The sequence below is a fragment of the Neofelis nebulosa genome, chromosome 2 (assembly GCF_028018385.1).
Source record: "Neofelis nebulosa isolate mNeoNeb1 chromosome 2, mNeoNeb1.pri, whole genome shotgun sequence".
NCBI classification, from domain to species: Eukaryota; Metazoa; Chordata; class Mammalia; order Carnivora; family Felidae; genus Neofelis; species Neofelis nebulosa.
The window spans coordinates 159,981,358-159,996,702 of NC_080783.1; the positions used below are offsets into that span (position 1 = coordinate 159,981,358).

The window sequence follows — 15,345 nt, forward strand, 5'->3', positions numbered from 1 at the left end:
GATCCGGCCGCTGTCCTAGAGAACACAGGACACGTGCAGGGAAGCAGTTAACTTTTCCAGTGCAAGTGAGGAAGCCGTTCATTGCTTCTGGGAAAATGGGCACATTTGTCAACACCTATTGCTGCTTTTGCTCCCTGTGATAGCTGAGTTTTCAGAACCAACTCAGCCATCTACATTTTCATCAAGGCATCTAGCAATATGCAGTTGGATAGGCTTATTTATTTTCATAAGAAGGGTCTCTGTCAACGTCTCTCAGGCAGCACATAAACTCTCCAGAGAGGAGGTGCTGGGGCTGCTGCTGACTGGCCTGTCTCGCTCACCTCCAGCAGGGTTGACCCCGGTCAGCTGGCAGGAAGGCTGTGGTCAGGGGAAGCTGAGATGAGGGGAGGCAGGATACACACCACTGAATCCTAATTTCGGGTGGACCTACATAAAATCTACATCCTAAAGCAAAATAGTTCCTTTTGTTCAGACTGAAACTGCACCTTCATTCCAGGCCTGGATAGATGCTTTCATAAGCTTGCAATCCTTTTATTGCTGTCATCAACCTTCTAGTGTACCACATGCGATTTTACTGGCCTGTGATGCTCCAGTGGAAATCTGATTGTGAGTGCACATCCCTCGTGTGTGTGTGTGTGTGTGTGTGTGTGGCGGCGAGAAGGGGGGACACTCTCCTTCTGGGACGGGTAGCAAAACCAGCAGGGCCTGGGTGCTGACATTTCTTATTGATGCATCCTGCCAAAGTTGAACGACAGGCCCTTGTGTGGCCACTTGGCTTAAGAGGAACCCAACTGAAATTTGACCACAGGCTTTAGGAAAAGACTGAGCCGTGTCTGCACATTTTGTTGCTGTAGGGAGAAAGGTCTCACATACAGAGAAAATTGCAATGCATGTAATTTTATCTTCATTTTCTAGCCGTGTCTTTGAGGGTGGAGAGGAAGAAACGGTTCATAATGTAGCTATTTTACCACACTTGGTTTCTAACATGGAAATGGAGGGCAATTAAAGCATTCTTTCTTGTACTACGTGATGTTCCTAGAGGGAGATCTTAAATATATCTTCTTTGCCTGTTGGGGCTCTCACTCCCTTCAAACACCCTAATGTTTTCTTCAACTCTGGCACAAACATGCATAGGGAAACCCAACTTTTGCCTTATTGCATTACTTTTGTCTTCTCCATCTTGAAGAATTCTGCCCAAAGTCTTATTCCTTTAAGAAACAGATCGTTAGGTTAACGAAATGCTTCATCTTGAAATGTTTCATCCACCATGAAAGGAAAGACTTCTGGTCAAAGCACACATTTCAAAGCGTGCCCTATATTTTGTGGTTGTGTGGTCACATCTGTAAAGGTTTGAGAAAACGATAGTATATCTATAAAAAATGTGATGATGTGACACTTAGAGCACATTTTCCCCGGTTACTGGACTGGCCAATTATGTTGTAAAGCTGATGATAAAAAGCACTCGGCTGCATTCTAGACACGTCCTGGGAGTCGGAGCACAAAGTTTCCTTTCTTTAATGTTCCCAAGTAGTTTGTCTGCATCTATCCAGAACATTTTTTTTTCCTTCGTTTCTTAAAGGCTTTCTAATGCCTTAGGTAATAATACTTGGCAAACGAGGTGCACTGGTGAGGATCCCAAAGCTGAGGGTTTCCAGGGTCTATTACCATTCACTAAATCAGAGAACCGGGAACACATCATCCAATTTATTCTTCCCCAAACCCAGTTCTTGTAATAAATCTGATCTCTCTAACTGACATACATTTTTTTTCGGTCCTCCATATTGTCAAGGAAAGTTCCCATGAATAAATGAGCCCATTGTGCTAAAATTCCAATTAAATATAGAGACTCTCGGGCTTAGAGGTTGGAAAAAGGACATTACAGGCCTAGCACATTAATATGGCAGCTGGTGATAAGGGTGATTACCCAGCCTCTGGCTTCCAAGGGCCTGCATAGAACTGTGTTAATTATTTCAAAGAGCTTGATTAATTCCTTCTAAAGTAGACCTGTGCAAAAAGATACCATCAGTGATATCTCCATCGCCTCTCTAGGTTTTTGAGGGGATGGCTGGGTTTACAATTTACCCTTAGGTACTTGCCAAAGGGGAGGAGCTCCCCCAGCATATGACGTAATTGTAGAAACTCATCTCTTGTTTTTCTCCTCCCTACATACCTGTGATGTGAGGCTTACAGGCAGTGAACTCAGGAAGGTGGCAACGGGGTGTTTGGAATATCACAAGATGCAGGAGACTTATCTCTTCTTCCATGTATACACACACTCTGATATACTTGCACATATCCTTACACACTTATGCACACACATTAGTAAACTCAAAGGTAAATGCAGAGTTACATAAGATCAAAGTTTGTACTTTTATAACATACCGTTTTTAAAGCATCCTATTATAAAATAGAATCTATTCTTCCTTATTATGAATAAATATCACCTTCCTAGGGGAAGTTTCCTTAATCATTCTGAACAATCTATGTACTTACCATATTTGTCAATGGGTGATAATTGAAGACCCCTCTTCATCTCCTCCAAAGACAGGCCTTGAGAAGAACACTGTCCAGCACTGGAAAATTCCATGCAACACATGATTTCGCACTGTGAAAATTACGGTGGTGGTTTGCTAACAACATTTTTATAAAACACATCTTATTCACTCAGGATAGATCCCAGAAAACTGGCAAAGTAATACAAAGGTGTTTTTATGCTACAAGTGACTAGTTGGGAGAGAGTTCAGAATTATTTGGAGTAAGTCATATCTCGGTGTGAGTACTGGCTCTTCCAGGTAGGCTATGATTCCCAGCTGTGTAAACTTGGGCACGCCACCCTTTCTGAGCCTCAGTTTATTAACCTGTAAGATGGGAAAAGTACATAAATGATTTCCAGTTTGTTTGGATGATTAAATGTAACAAAAAGGAGTGTTGAATCTAAATCCTGAGTTAATATAATTGCAAGTATTTCTTAAAAGGAACTAATAGCCAGAGTATTATCTTAGTAATAATCACTATCAGTAAAACACATGCCAAGAGATATTATTATATTGCTGTTATTATAGTCGGAATTATATGAGATAGTGATAATAGATTTACTTCATGATTCCAATGCATTAAACGCATAAATCTATCATCTCATTTAATCCTTATTACCAAACGTTTCTCTCATTTTACAGATTAGGAGACTGAGGCGGAGCAGTTAAGTAACTTGTTACCCAGGTTTGGTAACTGGCTCATCTATGGTTCAAACCCAGGTCTTTTAGATTCCAAAGCCTGTGTGCTTATACGGTACTCAAACAGGAATTTCTTCTTTAATCCTTCTCTTCCTCAGACTTCTGCTACCCTTTTACCACACTGGTTAATGGGCTTGTTTTCTTTTTACCTCTTCAGACTCAAAACCTGAAGTCATCAAAACCCTCACTCTCATGTCGAATCACATCTGTCAGTTAATCATATAACTGTGGTTTCTCTTGTGTCCATGTCTCACCCAAACTTTAGCGTCCTCCAGGAGGCTTCCCTAGTTCCCCCCAGTGCTCCCCTCACTGTGCTCACAGAACTCTCAATTCCCCCGTCCCAAGCCAGAGCTCGCATCTCGGTTCCCGGCACCACACCATTCAGTTACTTATGCCAAAATTTTTCTTTTTTTCACAACTCTCACCTAATGCAAATGTTTTTTAGCTCTGCCTCCATCATGGAACCCTAATCCACTCATCTGCCTTCTCCTTCAAGATCCGGGCCATATAATTTTCTTGTTTGGATCTCCGCAGTTTGCCTCTTAATTGATGTTCCTGCTTTCACTCCTGTTTCCTGATAACCCATTTTCCATACATTATCCAGAATGTTCTTTTCACAGTATAAAACAGATTAAGACATTCTCCTACTTAAATCATTCTAGTGGCTTCCCAGTTCATTTAGAGTAAAATGTACTCCAATGCTCTCCTCTCACCTACAAGGCCCTGGCCCTGCCTACCTCAACCTCAACTCGTACCCTTCTCCCCATCTTTTGGTAAGCACTTCATGATGTTCTTTCTCTCCCTTACACCATCCAAGCTCTTTCCTAATCCTAGCTCTTGCACTTGCTAACTCTGCATGGAATGATCTTCCTAATGAACCCAAATTCTGCTTTAATGAACCACTGCCCTGCCTTCACCCATGCCTGGATCCTCTTTCATTCAGGCCTCAGTTGCAACATCACCTCCTCAGAGAGACCTTCCCTGACCACCGTTCCAAAGTGGCATTTCCTTGGCTTATCATCACTTTCTATCTCATGTCAATGTGTTTCTTTGACATGAAGCTATATAAAATTATCTTGTCCATTTATCCATTTACTTATATATTCTATCACACGATGAAGTTGGGAGCCTTGTCTATCTTATCTCCCTTATTCCCTGCTATATACTCAACACTTACAGTGCCTGGCACGTAGGAGAAACTCCAAAAAAAAAAAAAAAAAAGTTTTGAACAATTTAATTAATTGATAGGTCCTTAAATAATGTCCTTCTCTTAGGTCACTCAATCCTCCCCTGTACAAGGTCTTCTGGTAACAAAAATCCTGCCAGGACTTTCCCCTGTTCCCCACTGCGGTTCCTCAGGCCCACGTTCCAAACCCTCTGCTTCCAAACCTACTTGCGTTCTGTGTGTATCTCATGTTCTACAATTCCTCAGTATCTTTTCACCCCAAGTTCAAGCCACACTAATAGACTTTGTACTTTCTAAAACATCCTGAATTTTCCTTCCTCCACGGTTGTGGTTCAGCCGCTCCCACTACTTGTGTCTGCTTAGTAACATCTTTTTTTTTTACATTACATTTTTTTTAACATTTATTTATTTTTAAGAGACAGAGAGAGACAGAGCACAAGCAAGGGTGGGACAGACAGAAAAGGAAACGCAGAATCCGAAGCAGGCTCCAGGCTCTGAGCTCTCAACACAGAGCCCAACGCGAGGCTTGAGTGCATGAACCCTGAGATCATGACCTGAGCGGAAGTCCAATGCTTAATCAACTGGGACACCCAGGAGCCCCAGTGACATCTTATTTGTCTCTAAGGGGAAGCATTCAGAAGGAACATTCTGGTGCTACACTCCCTGAATTTGAATCCTGACTCTATTACTTACTAGCAATGACCTTGGGCATACGTTATTTAACTACTCTTTGCTTTAGATTATGCAACTATAAAATGGGAATTATAACAACACTTGACTTATAAGGTTAATCATGAGAATTAAAGGATTAAGAAGTTTAAAAGATTTTGGGAAGTGCTAGTATGTAGTAAGCGCTCAATAAATGTTACCTACTTTTATTATGTGTCAAGGTCCAACTCAAAGGAAACATTTCCTCAAAGTCTTCTTGGAAACCCCACTTAGAATTTCATACCCTCTAGTACTTTGTACTTCTAGCACAGTGCTTATCAGAGTCTGCCTCTGTGTGTGGCAACGGCCTGTATTTGTATGCTAGTGAAGCCCACTAAACAGCCTATTCCCGGAGGTCAGACATCCCATCTGATATCTTTGGATCTCCCACAGGGCTTAGCTGGTACTTTGTAAATAGTTAAAATAAAATTATTACAAAATGTTCACCTGGAGAAGTGAGATTTTTCTAAACTCTAATATAAATTCACACTGCTTCATCCACTTAGCTGCCTTAAAATGACTGCAGGTTTGGCCTCACTTTCTTAAGGGATAATGTGAAGCTGTTTCTTAGAGGGGAGCAATGATTAAAAAAGAAAAAGTATTGCCATAAAGTGGGACATGGGATCATCTCAATCAACATTAAATGGCAAACCACACTCGGTTCTGGGCAACAGACTGTCATTCAAGATATTTTTCAAGATAAAATTTACCCTACTAATACCCTAAAATTTACCTACCTACTAGAACCTCTTAAGCACTCCAGCTCCTTTTAAGAAATGTGCTGTACATAGTGGTCTTGGCAACAACAAGATAATAGGGAATAAATATTTTATCATCAAAAAGGCTATCTGGTTTCCTATGAATAAAAGCCCATCTCCAAGCTGTCTTATTTATTCAGTTGCTAAATGCAATTCATGCCAGGGGACTTAACCTTCCTGCCCAGGAGATACCACATTGGCTGGTTCTGGATGCTGTTCTAGGATGACAGACAGATGGAAGCTAACTGTGCCCAGGTCAAACAAAGCAGAAGAAACCAAACCCTGATCCATGGAAGTAGTTGTCCTCAACTCATGCACATCCAGAATTCAGCAGGAGTTTCACAGAAGCCCAGAGTTTAAGAGACATACCGGGACCTCTGTTGGCTGAAGTTGTGGCCAGTGAAAATAGGCATTTCCAGTGATGCAGCTGTCCCATGAATTGAATGAAAGTAAATCTGAACCAATGGCAGGTAAGAAAAGCACTCGATTTTGCAGTGTTTCAATACTGCTGGTCAACTAGGTGGCCTTCTTTATGTTAAAAGGACCTATATATCATACAGAGGCATATATATCAATGATATAGAATATTATATGAGTGATTTCATGTATATGTTTAATGACAGTGTAATGAAATTTTCTCTTTTGAAGAGAATAGCAGAGGGGTGCCTGGGTGACTCACTCAGTCGGCTGAGTGTCCGACTTGGGCTCAGGTCATGATCTCACAGTTTGTGAGTTCAAGGCCCACATCAGGCTCTGCGCTGACAGCTCAGAGCCTGGAGCCTGCTTTGGATTCTGTGTCTCCCTCTCTCTGCTCCTCCCATGCTGATGCTCTCTCTCTCTCTCAAAAGTAAATAAACATTAAAAAAATAAAGAGAATAGAATCTTTATGTTAGTTTTTGCACACTACCACATTATACTGATACATCTCACTTTTAGTGCTAAAATTAATTTCAGTTATTTTAGGCTAAATAGTTCAAATTAGTTCTGTGATGTACATGTACAGATAAACATAGTCATTGGCCATCGTTTCTTACAAAGGTGCACTGGGGAATGAGTAATTTATTCAGAAAGAAAAAAATCCATCATGTTAGGTTTGCTTTATTTCTTTTTGGTGAGGATAAATTTCAAGGGGGAAATATGCACATCTAGTTTCCTCAGATGCTGGACACTGTTTCTCCTGATTGCTTGTAAGTAAGAAGGGGAGATCTGTGCCAAATGACAAGTGGTTGGATTGAACTGTCACTGGGTGGATATCCAGGACTGATCAAGACTTCAGGTAGGTGACATTCTCCAAAGGGTTAAGCTGAGCCTTAGACACTGGGAATAGTTAAAAGAAAACACCACATTTCCTGAAGTTAGAATTGTCCCAAAATAGATTGAGTTGTTCTAAAAGGGGGTACTGTCCTATTCCTGGAAATTTTGAAGGTATGGCTAGAGTACATCGTGGCTGTGGGTGCTGTAGAGGGATCCAAGTGATGTGCCATTCCAGGTCCCTCTGTTTTTTACATTCTAAGATTCTTTGGAAGGTATTCATGAACCATGTAGATTTCGTGAAACTGGCTTTGATGTGTTGGAAAGGCAGCTTGAGATTACATTTCCCACTCAGGCAGAAGATTTTTATCTTCCTTATCTGAAGTGTCTGACATTTGTCCATGGCTGAGTGCCTCATTTCCCTATACCTGCCACAGCATACCTGGCTACACATTACTGCTACTACTCAAGGTGGTGTTTGTAGCTTTTTGTCTATATACTTTTCATTTGAAATAGTAACTGACCGTGCTATTTGCCTGAAGGAACCATCTCTTTTCGTGGTCTATTTCAAAGGAAGAACCGCATTGCCATCTAAGTTGAAGCAAAGGAAAAGTGTGGAGAAATCACTTTCACATAAACCCATCATTAAGGATTTGACTGACGGGTTGTGTAAGTCTGGTATTAAAAACTCCTGAGCTCCTTCACAAAAGTTTTTATAGAAAATAAATTTGTAGGGGCGCCAGTCAGTTAAGCATCCCACCCTTGATCTTGGCTCAGGTCCATGATCTCGTGGTTCGGGAGTTCAAGTCCCACATCTAGCTCTGTGCTGACGGCTCAGAGCCTGCTTAGGATTCCACTTCTCCTTCTCTCTGCCCATCCCCTGCTTGCTCTCTCTCTCTCTCTTTCAAAATAGAGACATAAAATTTTTTAAAAAGAAGATAAATTTGTAGAATATTCATGTTGCAATGCCTGAGGGGTGGAGAAAAACTCTAAAACACTAATTCATCTCTCTCTTTTTTAATGTTTATATATTTTTGGGGCGCCTGGGTGGCGCAGTCGGTTAAGCGTCCGACTTCAGCCAGGTCACGATCTCACGGTCCGTGAGTTCGAGCCCCGCGTCAGGCTCTGGGCTGATGGCTCGGAGCCTGGAGCCTGTTTCCGATTCTGTGTCTCCCTCTCTCTCTGCCCCTCCCCCGTTCATGCTCTGTCTCTCTCTGTCCCAAAAATAAATAAAAAACGTTGAAAAAAAAAAATTAATGTTTATATATTTTTGAGAGAGTGCGGGCAGGGGATGGGCAGAGAGAAAGGGGGACAGAGGATCCGAAGGGGACTCTGCACTGACAGGCTGACAGCAAAGAGCTGGATGCAGGGCTCAAACCCACAAACCACAAAATCGTGACTTGAGCCGAAGTCAGATGCTCAACTGACTGAGCCACCCAGGTGCTCCCACACTATGTCATCTCTTAATCCAGAAAGGTATATTGTTAACCAGGGCCTATGAGGAAGTAAGAAAAGTACTGTCTAAAGAGAGTCCAGGGAACTCTGGTGCCATCTCTTCAGAGTGGCAGGAGCGGGCAGTGCCACAATGAGTTCAAATGGCCCCATTTAGAGCCTCAAAATCAGCCAGTATTGTGGCTTCCAAACAAAAGCCTGCCAAATGCTTTTGGTACTGGAGCAATGAATCATGGTTTTGGCTGTGGGATTTCATAAATTCTCAGAGTATTTGCTAGTGTCATAATGGCTTCTGACTGAATTACATTCCAAAGAAGACATCAGGTGGGCATAGAGTCCAAAAGAAACCATTTTTATCATATTCTTTCAAGTATGGTTTTCACAGAGCTGGGGTCTTTGATTGGGTGAATTAGAGCAAATGAATATAGTCTGCATGGATTGAAAGTAAGACTGAAATTAAAACAACTAGATAAAAACAAAGAGACCTACAACATTAAGTTCTACCATAATGATATAATAATCTCTTATATTTGTGGAGGGTTTTATAGCTTGAGCATACTTTTATATCAATTAGCTTAGAGTATTTTTACAAAACCTCCATGAGGTATCTGGGAAAGCATTAATTTTACCTCCATTCTATATCAGGCTCAGGAAGTTTGAACAACCTGAATAAACTCACAGAGCTAACAAGAGGCAGAGACAGAACTTGAACAAAAACGTCTTCAGACTTCCAGTCCATGCTCTTTCTTCTAAAGCACACTACATTTAATAGCAGTCCCTGTCAAACTCTTGTTCTGTTTCCATCTGAGGAGCTCACTGAATTAGTCATGAGTTACAGTTTTGCACTCTTTGCATATAAAGACCAACACTAAGATCCTCATAGAAAAATATCCTTTATCATCATAAAGAAGCCAGAGTCAGCTTTCTCATGACTTGCTTTGTTAGATCTTTAAGAAAATTTTATTTTCCCCTACCCAACCTTTCTAAATAAGATGTTTATAACTCTCCACAACTCTCTGATCCTGTGCAAGGTTTTCTAAGCTGCATGCATGGATTCATCTTCCTAAAACACTGCTCCGGCTATATTGAACAGAAAACCATTAGGTTACTAGTGTGATTAAAGACTTCAGGCACAATTTTCTTCCATTCAAGTTGGTCCAATTAGTTTTTACGCAGCTAAAAGTGCCCTCAGGCTACCTGTAACCTAGAAGAGTTAGTCATTTGGACTTTGCCCAGGCAACACCATCCAAGGCCGCACAGCTTTGCAAATATGCTTTGTGGTGTGTTAGGTTTTTTTTTTTTTTTTTTTTTGCCATCTGTCATAATGATGTTACTTGTGAAAAAATATTAGCAAGGAGATCAGTGCCATATGCACCTTTATCCCCTTCCTCAAGAGGAATGTATCCAAGTGAAAAGTCATTTCTTTCACTCAACATGAAACACATACAGGTAACAGCTAACCAGAATTTCAGTTCTTTGACACTAATCTAAGGGACTAATACAAAGAAAAGATAGAGAAGCAGCCTGCTGAGATCCCTAATAAAGGTGTTTACACAAGGAAAGTAAACGCTTTGCCATAGAAAAGGCTACTAGAGTCATCTGGCTGCTCCTTTTGGCATTTAGCTGAAAACAAATAGATCTATTTAAAACAGATCTGTCACAAGGGATAAATGCCTCTCCATGCCTTACAATGTCTTTCTATGTAGCCCACCTTTTCTCTGGCCTAAAGAGAGGCGACATTTCTATTAGAAATGGGATCACCTTTGGCCTAACTTTGAAATAGTCCAGTCAGACTCTTATGAATAAGCATTTGTTAATTTATCAGTTAAGTTCAACATATTTATTTATTCATGATTTCATCCCACTGTTTTCAGAACATTATTTTGTCTTTGTCAATATTCCCTACTTGATAATGTCCTAAATTAAAACAAATTTATTGCTCCCATTACAGTGAATGGGCAATGGCCAAAATATTTAATGGGGCCAGGGGTCAGTGCAAAATATCTCTTTCAGGAAAATCAAACCCATCAGCTTTCTTTCAGTGGCAAATGTCCCCAGCTATAAAAGGCCTGAAAGACTTGGCAATGGGTCATGGCTCTGTTTGAGCCATTAGGCAAATATCCAAGGTCTCAGCTCCCCCATTTTTAAGGGAAAAAGCAATTAGGAAAAGAATTATGAACAAGGAAAAATGCAGCAAGAATTGAAACTGTGCGCTAATTCCTTGATGGCTCATCAATTTTTAATGTGCTTAACAGTAACGTAACAATACTACCACCTCTCAATTTACCTATACTTTAAGCAGGTATAAATGAGGAATTGTGCAATCCAGTAGGAGGTGAACTTTGCATGCCTTGACTGCTTTCAAAACTGAGGAACATCCTTTAAATATACCAAACATCTTTTTTTTTTTTAAGTTTATTTATTTATTTTGAGAGAGAGAGAGAGAACGTGCACACACATAGGTGGGGGAGGGGCAGACATGGAGAGAAAGAGAATCCCCAAGCAGGCTCCACACTGCCAGCATAGAGCCTGATGGGGGGCTCCACCTAACAAACCATGAGAACATGACCTGATCTGAAGTTAAGAGCTGGACACTTAACCGACTGGGTCACCCAGGCACCCCAGCAAACATCCTTCTTATCCTTTACCTTCTGTACTTACTATCATTCCCCCTCAAAAAGGGGAAGTATTTTAAATATTAGAACTAGGAGATCTTAGGAGCATGATGGTCATAAAGCTCACTTCTCACTCCTCCATTTTCCCACCTCATTTTACCAAGAATGAAATTGAAGCCTTGTGAAGTGAAATAATTTACCCAAGTTCATATATCAAGGTTATAGTGATATCAGGATACAGCTTGGGGTTCTAGACTTCTTTGTTAATTTTTATTCCTGTTATTAAAGAAAACACAGAAACCAAATTTTGTTGCATACCTGCTAAGTGTCACAGTCTATTAGATGCCTCACCAATCTTATTACATACATTTGCTGCACCTAACAACCCATTTTACACATGTGGAAAACAAGTTTAAGTCTTGTCCAGGATCGCACAGCTGTAATTCAAATGTAGGCTAGGCAGGACCCAAATCATCTGCTTTTCCCGTTTAACACTGTTAGCTCTAGAAATGATTCCAAATTTATACCCACAACCTTGACTCTCTCCTTCTCTTCATGATTGATTATCAAGCACAATGCCAGGTTCAGTGCTAAGTGCTAGGAACCCAGATATGAGTGTGATGGACATGTACTCTACCCTTTGGGGTAAATAGAAATGTAGACACGTGCAGGTGAACTTCAATGCCTGGGGACACAGTATACTATAAAGGGTACCCTCCCTACACACAGGAGCTGCAGGATAAGTGGATTCTCAAAGGGAGGGAATTACTGGGATAGAAATAGGTTGGGGCCTGTGCAAAGACCTGGGAAATGAAGTGGCCAAAGTAAATGTATGAATTTTTTTCTTAACTTTTTGTTTTGAAACAATCTCAAAACAAAGGAAGGTTGCAAACATGGTATAATTTTCTTTTTAATCCTGAACCATTTGAGAGTAAGTTGCCAATCTGATTGCCTACCATTTCCCATATACCTTAGTGTATTCCTAAAATAAAGACATTCTCCTACATAGCCTAATATAATCATTTGATTTCATCTTCTCTCAGACTCCGTTCAAGTTTTGCCCATTATCTCAATACTTTACAGCGAGAAGTGTGTGATTCTTGCTGAGAATCACACACTGTGTTTAGTTGTTACGTTTCTTTAATCTCCTTCAGTTGGAAACAGTTTCTCTGTCATTACTTGAGTTTCATGACAATTTTGAAGATGACAAGCCAGTGATGTTGCAGACTATCCTTCAACTTGGTTTTATCTGAAGTTTACTAATGATTAAATTAAAAGTACATGTGATGTGGGAAGCATCACACAGGTGTTGCTGTGTTCTCCTCACTCTATCCCATCACATTTTGATTTGTCCCATTATTGTGTTCTTTATTTTCGTTACTTGGTTAAGGCGGTGTCTGACAGGACTCTCTACTATGAAACTACTCTTTTTCTTTCTGTAATTAGTAAGGATTTTGTGGGGTGTTACTTTGAGACTATATAAATATCCCATATCTCAACCAAATTTCAGTATCTTCATTTATTTATTTCTGTATGGATTTCGTTATTATTTTATTCAAGGGGTTGTAAGGTTACTGTCATTATTCATTTTGATGCTTAAATTATCCCATAGTTGGCAAGCAAGAGCCCCGTCAAGCTGTCCCTTTGATACACACCCACCCTTGAAAACCTCTCTACTCTGTGGCACCAGACATTCCAGGCTTATTTTGTACACTCCTTGTCCCAGCCTTGAAATCTGCCATTTCTCCAAAGTACCCTGTTTACTTTTAGTGGAGAATAGTATTTAGAAATCAAGACCTAGATGCTTGGTTGAAATGTTGCTGCTCCCAGACCCTCTCACAGAGCAGGCAAAACTGAAGAACATGTATGTACATACATACATGTGTAAACACATTCAGACCTCTTCCTCCACTCTCATATAATTCCAATACAATCCAACGTCACAAGGCCCATTCTAGTTTTCTCCCTTTCCATGTTTCTAACACTCTTCTCTGACAATGAGAAACCTGGTTCCCATTATCCTTAATATGATCAATGCCCTGGAAAGTACAAATCCCTGACTGTTGTCACACCCGCGTCCATCAACACATACACAGATGTCCTCCTTTACCCCATTTGGGCTCCACTGTCATCTCCAGGTGGCTCTCCTTACCCTCTTGTGTTCTGACACCCCACTCTGGGCTACATTCCCACCTGTCTGCCCTAAGCAGGTGCCACCTCACCTACCTTGGGCTCCACTGAGCTGTGCCTGGTGTGACGCCTTCTTCACCCTGTGTGGGTTCCAGTCACTAGGACAGGGCTGCCTGTCTACCCTTATACCCTATTCACCACCCTCATGCTCCAACTTCACCACATCAAGCACCTTCCTGTAACTGATACCCTTCTCAATCTGCATGGAACCACAGTGGCCACCACCTACCTTCATGAATGCCCTTCCCACTGTGCTTGGGCTCTGACACTCTATGTGGGGTAACTTCTTCACTGACCCCTCTCATGCATGCCCTCCTTCCCAGGCTTGCACTCTGGCCTCCCATGCTAGGTTGCTCTCCCATGTAGATGCCTTCCTCACCATACCTGGGCTCTAGCACCTTGGCTGGGTAGCCCCAAACCCTCATGAAAACTCTTTCCTCCTCCCACTCTAGCTCTGACACCTCATGCTAGCCAGCTGCCACCCACCACCACTCTCACCATCCACATGGACATTCTCCACACCATACTTGGATTCAAACATCCTGTTCCACACCCCATGGAGAAGTCACTCTTGCTCAGCCCTATCTAATGGCTTTGGGACTAAGGCATTTAGGAAGAGGGGGGAAGAAAGGAAAAGAAGAGTAACAAGGATGGACTTTTTAAAATCTTAATTACATCCTGTCACACTCCTGCTGAAAATCCCTCAGTGGCTGATCAACCTTCTAATGCCCTGTCCTGGCTGCTGAAGTCTTCATGGTTTGACCTCTAGCTACCTACCTGGGACTTCACCCTGTAACACTCTTGCCTGCCTCCTATCCTGTGTCCACAACAGAGGCCTTCTATTTCTCCTCTTTTTCCTGTCTTATGAACTCTGCACTTTTGCTCTTTAGCCCTGCTGAATGTTGTTTCCCAGGCTTCTTCCTTGATTTCATGATTCTAACCAGCCCATCTAAACTACCTTTCCAGTCACTCTATCCTACCAACCTATTCTAACTGCCTGCATAGTATTTACCACAATCTAATTTTGTGTATTTATCCATTGTCACCTGTATAGGCAGATACAGTACTCTGCCTGTATACCTTGGTCTACTTGGGAAGTCACCTTTAGAAGTTTGCGTACATGCTCATGGTTTCCTGTGTTTCTCTGTACTTAAAGGTGGGGTGGGGGTGGGGTAGCTAATGCTCCTTCCCACCCACCCAAATGAGTCACCATCAGTGAGGAACAAGAGTTGGTGGATAAAGACTCCAGCGTCCTTGCTGCTTGTTGGGGAAATTCTGAGACATGGTCTATACCCTCAGAGTTTACAACATAAAATTAAGCCTTCATTGCCCACAGCAGTGACTTACTCATTAACATACATATCCCTTTATTTTTTCTTCCTTCTCTTTCCTTCACTGTGCTTGAGATCACACCCCAGAAAAATAATTTTCACTCACATCCTTGTCTCATGGTCTGTTTCGGAAGAAATCCAAATTAAGATGGCCTGCCTCTTTCAACTAGAACGTAAGCTTCATGACAGCAGGGACTTGTCTTGTGTACTACTGTGTCTTGTTCCCCAGTGCCTTAAACTCATTGTCATGAACTAGGCACCCAATAAATATGTATTAAATGAATGAGTGATGATTCCTCCCTAGCAACTTCATTGATTCAAGTTTAATCTTTGTTTATTTACCTCTGATTCATTGGTCGGCCTCCTTCCATTTTCTTAGCCTCAGGAACAAGCTGTGCTCCCCCAGCTACATGTATTGGAACAGTAACCTCCACTGAGGGCTCCTTATTCCTGTTTCCTGTCCAGCCTATTCGACCCTCTATGTCATTCATTGCCAGGGAAATCTGAGAAGGATTCTTTGTTGTGGTATCCTCATCCCTTCACTGGTTTGTGGTATGGCTTTCCAGATATGAAAGTGAAATGGAACATGATGGAGATGTCTCTTCAAACATGCCTTCTGGG

At 41.5% G+C, this 15,345-nt stretch overlaps 1 protein-coding gene across 3 annotated transcripts in view; it reads right to left on the reverse strand.

The window, feature by feature from the left end:
• Positions 1–15,345, reverse strand: part of TNNI3K (TNNI3 interacting kinase) — a 290,431-nt gene that overhangs the window by 1,245 nt on the left and 273,841 nt on the right. For all 3 annotated transcript variants that reach the window (XM_058716964.1, XM_058716965.1, XM_058716963.1), the window contains one exon: positions 2,494–2,573. In XM_058716964.1, coding sequence (XP_058572947.1) covers positions 2,494–2,573 — 80 coding nt within the window. The remainder of the gene's footprint in view (positions 1–2,493; positions 2,574–15,345) is intronic.